Source organism: Patagioenas fasciata, chromosome 1 (assembly GCF_037038585.1).
Source record: "Patagioenas fasciata isolate bPatFas1 chromosome 1, bPatFas1.hap1, whole genome shotgun sequence".
NCBI lineage: Eukaryota > Metazoa > Chordata > Aves > Columbiformes > Columbidae > Patagioenas > Patagioenas fasciata.
Window position 1 is genome coordinate 140,333,214 of NC_092520.1, and position 6,000 is coordinate 140,339,213.

The following is a 6,000-nucleotide window of genomic DNA, read 5'->3' on the forward strand; positions in this document are numbered from 1 at the left end:
GATGGTTTTATTTGCTGAATATTGAATGAAGCAGATGCCATCACTGTGAAGTATCTTTGACGGATGTGTGAGTACACCTGTTATTTGAACCAAATCTAGTGTGATGTGAACCTCTGAAAAGAACTATTTTTAAAATGCAATAGATCTGTCTTTTGATGCATGTTTTTCATCTCCTCTATTTAGTTCTAAATACTCTGACAGCAATTTATTATGTTTCTGTAATGTAGTAATTGTGACTAAATTTAGAATTTAATTCTGTCCCTTTTACTACTCCTGTTCTTTCAGGTGCCAAATAAAGAGTTGATTCAGTTATGTCCTTCAGAAACAGAAGTTCTAGAGACTTCAGAACAAAACCAGGGTGCTATTCAATTTCCCAATAATGAACCTCTCCTCAGTAAGATTTATTTCTCTTGTGGATATTTTGGGAGCTGCAGGGGAAGACATCTCTGATAAATGATGTGGGTTTTTAGTACACCACTTTACAACCATGTATAAATTGTAAAGTGTTTTGTCTGTCTATAGATGAGAGGACTCTTAAAACAGATGTGTTATCACTGGAAGGCAAACAGCAAAATTTGATCAGTGATTGAATCTCATGACAAAAATCATATCCTGCAACAGAAGTTTACCATTGCATTCTTGCATGCCAAGTTTTAAGTAGGTTCTTATTAGTTCTCTCTCCAGAAAAGAGAGATAGATAAGAAGTATTTCAATGCAGTGTAAGGGCACTGGTTGTAATTTGTGAACTATTGTCCTTTTAGCACTTTATCTCTTTATTAACTGTGAGCTATGAATAGTCAATACCAAGGGGTAGTCAGAATGTTTCACAAAGAATTTCTCTTTTCTTTCTTCTCCTTCAAGAATACTCTAACCCAGCAGTTTGTCTGGATATTGGATTTGATGGCCCTGTAAAAAGAGAATGCAATTGTATCATTATTAACATAAAAGGCAGATTGCTATAAAAGCAACGTTTATGCTTATCCTGTATCTCAGCTCTTAGAAACTCTTCCATCTTCCTCTTTTATTTGAGTTAATAGAGCTTTATTTCTTTATTCATAATCTAGAGCTGTCTCACAGTTTAGCTGTGAGGATTTATATTGAAAAGAAAAAAAAAAAAAAGGAAAAAAAGCTGATCCTCAAATAAGGGCTTGAAAAAAAATACATTAAAAACTCAACTTTTATCCAAGATAGGCAAGGAAACATTTTGCATTGATACTTAAGCTAAAGCATTTTACTATTGATTTCTAGAGCTAATGTGTAGTAACCCGAAAAGTTTCAGGAGTTTATCTGGCATAGTACCTCAGGTAAGAATCCAGGTACATGATTGCATTTCCCACTGAAGTGACATAAGGATAAAGCAGTGTTCTACTTCAGTGACATGAACTGCACTACCTGGATACAAGTTTTATTAGCTGACAGTGGGAGGTAGTCCAAAGGATTGGGAAGACTTATGTCTCCTTAAATTATATATGTCCATGTAACTGTCTGCAGACAGCCATTATTTCTGTTATTTGATTTTTTTTAGAAATAATTAACACCACCAAAAAACCCCAAAAAACCCACAGACAACAACAACAAAAATTACATGTAAATGTTTGCCTCTTCTTGAAAGGAAGGTGCTGTTTAAAAACAAATATGTTTTGAAAGTTACCATATTCTTCATGTTTTGTGCTGCATATGCTAATGTTTTAATCATTTTATAGGTGGCAATTCTCAGCTGGACTTCGATGCAATATGTGAAAATGATGACACTGCTATGACGGCTCTTATGAATTACTTGGAGGCTGATGGAGGGCTGGGGGATCCAGCCGAACTCAGTGACATACAGTGGGCTCTCTAGTTCTGCTTTTTCAAAATAAGAAGGAATGTAAAATCCGTAATGCACAACAACCATACATCCTCAGTACTGTATTATAATTTTTGATGTTTCATTTGAATTGATACTTACTGTCTATATATTTTTAAAGGCTGAAGCCTTGTTCAGAGAGAGACAGTTTCTGCTGCACCTATGGAAAAATGCAATATTTTTTTCATGATGGGGAAACCTTGAAATTTTAATATTGAACCATCTGTAACTGGAGTGCTTAAAACACATTACTATATTTTTGCTAAGAAGCTTTAAACAAAAGGTACCATACAATGTACAGGAATATTTTTGCTTAGTTTTAATACTTAAACATTTATTTATTATTTTATTATTGTGTTTCAGATGGTAGAATATTGATTATTTACTTTCTGTAGAACCTATTGTACTTACACGGTTTGAGAATATTTGTAACTATTAAATTCAATTGAAATAATGATTTGTGCACACCGCGGTTGTAGAATAAGGTATTTTAATTCTCAAATGATGCAGTTTGTGATTCCTTGCCATTTTCAGAAGTGCAATTTTTATAGTCAAAAGTGAATATAAAGCCTACAGTTCTGGGAGCAAAGATTTGAATTAGATCACCATAACAATCAGAAGAGAATATTCTGAGAAAAACTGTCACTTCCCCAGTATGCAAATATGATAAGGATATATGCGAAGAGCAACAAAATCTTAATTACTATTTTGTATTATTTGTACTGTATTATTAGAGAGGCAGTGCATAGAACCTAAGTAATGCTTTAGCTGTAATAAGGCACTTTGGTCTTGTCGCAAGTTACTTACTGACTAGAGAAGTTTGGCTAGATTGTCTTGGTTTCGGAGCGAGGCCAGCACTGTCTGTTAGTGAAAAAAATGTTAAAATTCTACAGTATCTTTTATAGTCTTTATGTTTTTGGAGGGATTAGGGTGATTTTCTATTGCTTGAATCTGTGACTTTTACAAATGGTTGTGTAATATAATGCTGTCTGTAAGTGAATGCAAAATATAGGATGATCCTTTTGGGGACAGCTTTTGCAAGATTTGTATCCCAGTTACAACAAATTACTCAAGAACATGGCACTTAATAGGTTGTATTGGAACTTTAGAACAATATAGTATATAGAGTGGATCTTTTTATCTCTGCTATTAAAGGTTTAGACAAATTTTTTGCATTCCTTATATATCATAAAAGCATAGTTTTTCTGTTGTTGGGTTTTTTTTTGTTTGCTTGTTTGTTTTTTAATTCAGGTGATGAAAGCATTTGAAGGTATTTGATACATGTGCATATTTTGAATACAGAAATTTAAACATAGGTACTACCATAAGCACTATGGCGTTTATTTTAGTATAAAGGTGAGCAACAGGCAGCCTGTTTCAGATCTTGTTACGAACAAATAGATGTGGCATCCACTAGAGGTCACGCTTCTACTGTTGGATAATTCCCCTTTCCTGAATGAAGGCAGAATTTTGTCGTGCACTGATGTCCTATGCTTTGACAGAGCAGCTTTATATCTTATAGATATGAATCGTTTTGCAAATGATGAATTTTTTGGTGACATCCAGGTTTTCTAGAATGGCTTGTTGGATTGATTTTTTTTTTTTTTTTTTAATTGAACTTGCATGTGATTTCCTGCATTCATATTTTTTTTACAGACATGTGGCCAAAATTAACTGTCTCTAACTTTAGTAGAATAAAGTTTCCTGTTTCTTCACAGAAAATGAATTTTGGACAATATCATGGAGCAGAGTGAAAAAAATAAACAGGTACTCTCTAAGAATTGATAGAATTTTATTTGTGTAAATGAAATTTGAGAATTTCAGTTTTTGCCCTTGCAAAGTGCAATTTTTTTCTGTTTTATTTTAGGAATAAAATCTAAGTAAAACAAGAAATACTGTACCTAACACAGATAGATGAGTAAATACATATCTTAAAATTATACAGACTTTCCTCAACATAGTTTCTTTTTGAACAGGATTAGTTTGAAAATGGTGCAGATGTTGTTATTGAAGGAGCATATTAATTATTTCAAAATATTTATGTAACTGTCTAGAGTCAAACCACTATTTTTTGATTCTTCTTGGATTTTCCTAAAAAAATAAACCCAAAAATGTAACTTTGAGTCTTTTACAGTCAATGATCAATATTGTGGCTCTCAATTAATTTATTAGATTCTCCCTTTACTCTTTGTGAATTTACTTGGCTTAAAGCAGTCTTACAAGAAAAAGTGTCACTATCATCATTTATGATGAAATTAATAAACATTTTTGAATACAGTTGAGGTAACATGTTTATTTCTGTTCACATAACAATGCAATTCTAGACATGGACAGGTTTTTTTCTTGGCATGGTGGAGGTTGTCAGCAGATGTGGTTAAATCAAGTCCATAAATTGTTATTTTGATGTGCTGCTGTTAGTCTGACAGTTCTACCTAATACTGAATTTAAATACAAAGTTCTCATGCTTTTAGATCCCAGGCTCGTTCCCTAAAAGTGTAAATGGGAAGGTTGAACCGATGCGGATTTTGGTAGCGCAAAGTGATATTCCCTAGCCAGGGTAACTTTGTAATGCACTAACGTGCATTTTCTAGGTTCTAAAAAAACTGATGTTGTAGCTTAATTGAGTGGTCTCTGGAAAGAAGAGTGCCTGTAGGCTGTACTGAAAGAGGCTGTTTAAACATTAAGAGTACATGGGTACGTTTCTTACAGAGTCATGTTGCAGGTGGGCATGGTAAGTGATAAAGCAGGTGTCAACAGGCTTTTAAAAGCCTGATTAGTAATCAGGGTTGTACTTGGAGATGGGTCAACTCATTTGTTACTGAGGTCAGAAATGGAATTCAAGATAAGAAATTCTCTACAGGGGAGGAGTTCTGCTACAGCCGCAGCTTATTTGGGAAACCAGTTTCCTGTGTTGACAGGAAAACATGAGAGAATTCAGAGTTAGGAGCAAGGAATGAGAATGTGGTAGAGACAGATACCACCTGGGTGCTGTTGAAACGAGGACTTGGTCTGGCTGGGTGAAGGGGACAGTTGGCCATGGCCAGCCTGAGTTAGAGCAGAGGCAGACTGCAGGAAGGCCTGGGCTGCCGTGTGGATTGAAACAGTGCTTCAGAATGCTATTGTGTCGCACAGTGATGAATCATGAAGATGTCAATATATTAAACCTTGACTTTTGCATTTCCTGTTCGTGTTGGAGAGGGGTGGAATCTTTTCTGTGCTCTTTCAGGTGTAATTGCTTCTTGGGATTCCCTTGGAGTAATTAGTCAAGTATGGTGCTATTGTGTGGGTCTAAAGCAGAGCTTCAGTCTATATTTCTTACCTGTGGTGCACTGAAGCTCTTGACTTTTCTGTGGATCTTTTGCTTTTTAGAGTATTGGAAAAATTGTTTTACTCGTAAGCACAAAAGGCTGAAGTAGGTATTTTTAGTGGTTGCTCACAGCAGTATGTTCCTTTTCATGATACAAACTGAAATGAAGAATTTATTCTTGCATAACTGATGCCGCTTCTCCCCAGACCCTGACTTCTGGCCTTTTTCGCTTAGCCTTTTGCTTCGTTTTTGTGGTTTGACGTCTGTAATGTAGATTCATAAAATCTCATGGAATTCCAGGAAGTAATAATCAGCTGGAAATCTTTGTGCCACTTAGGACTTCCCTGAATATGTTAATTTTATTCTCCATCCCTGTTGAGAATTATTTTGTTCTGGGTGAATATGGAGGTCAAGAAGATACTTTAGGTTATAGCTTCTTGCAGGTTAAAAGATGTAAAATCATGTTTCAGAGCAGCAGAATTTGAGGATCCAGGAAAAAAGGCAAGTGGCGTGGTGAGTGCGCTGGTGAAATACAGCTGCTGCTGTAGCACATTCTGTGCGTACGTCATTTCTAGAAGATTGATCGAGACAGCTCCCCTTTATTGTGACAGATGGCTGTCATGACTAAATTTTCTGGGTTGTTCCTGGCTTAATTGCTTTCAGAAACTTCACATCTTGCCAGTGATGAAAAGGCAGACTTTCTGAGACATGTCAAAAATTCTCATGTCTTTGCAAGTAGTCAGTTTTACTGGTGCAGGGCCTGTGGAACTGCTGCCGAGCTATGCCAGACTACTACATTGGGGAATTTTAAAACAAAACAAAAAATCCCAAACCAAACCAAACAAAA

The 6,000-nt window shown here is 35.4% G+C and overlaps 1 protein-coding gene across 5 annotated transcripts in view; it reads left to right on the forward strand.

Annotated features, from left to right (window-relative positions):
• Positions 1 to 4,123, forward strand: part of BMAL2 (basic helix-loop-helix ARNT like 2) — a 37,923-nt gene extending 33,800 nt beyond the window's left edge. For 4 of the 5 annotated variants that reach the window (XM_065845188.2, XM_071816189.1, XM_071816195.1 and 1 more), the window contains 2 exons: positions 286 to 394; positions 1,704 to 4,123. In XM_065845188.2, coding sequence (XP_065701260.2) covers positions 286 to 394; positions 1,704 to 1,840 — 246 coding nt within the window. In that variant the 3' untranslated portion in view covers positions 1,841 to 4,123. Of the gene's footprint in view, positions 1 to 285; positions 459 to 1,703 lie in introns of all 5 variants that reach the window. The other variant, XM_071816191.1, reaches the window with a different exon arrangement.
• The last annotated feature ends 1,877 nt before the right edge of the window (positions 4,124 to 6,000 follow it).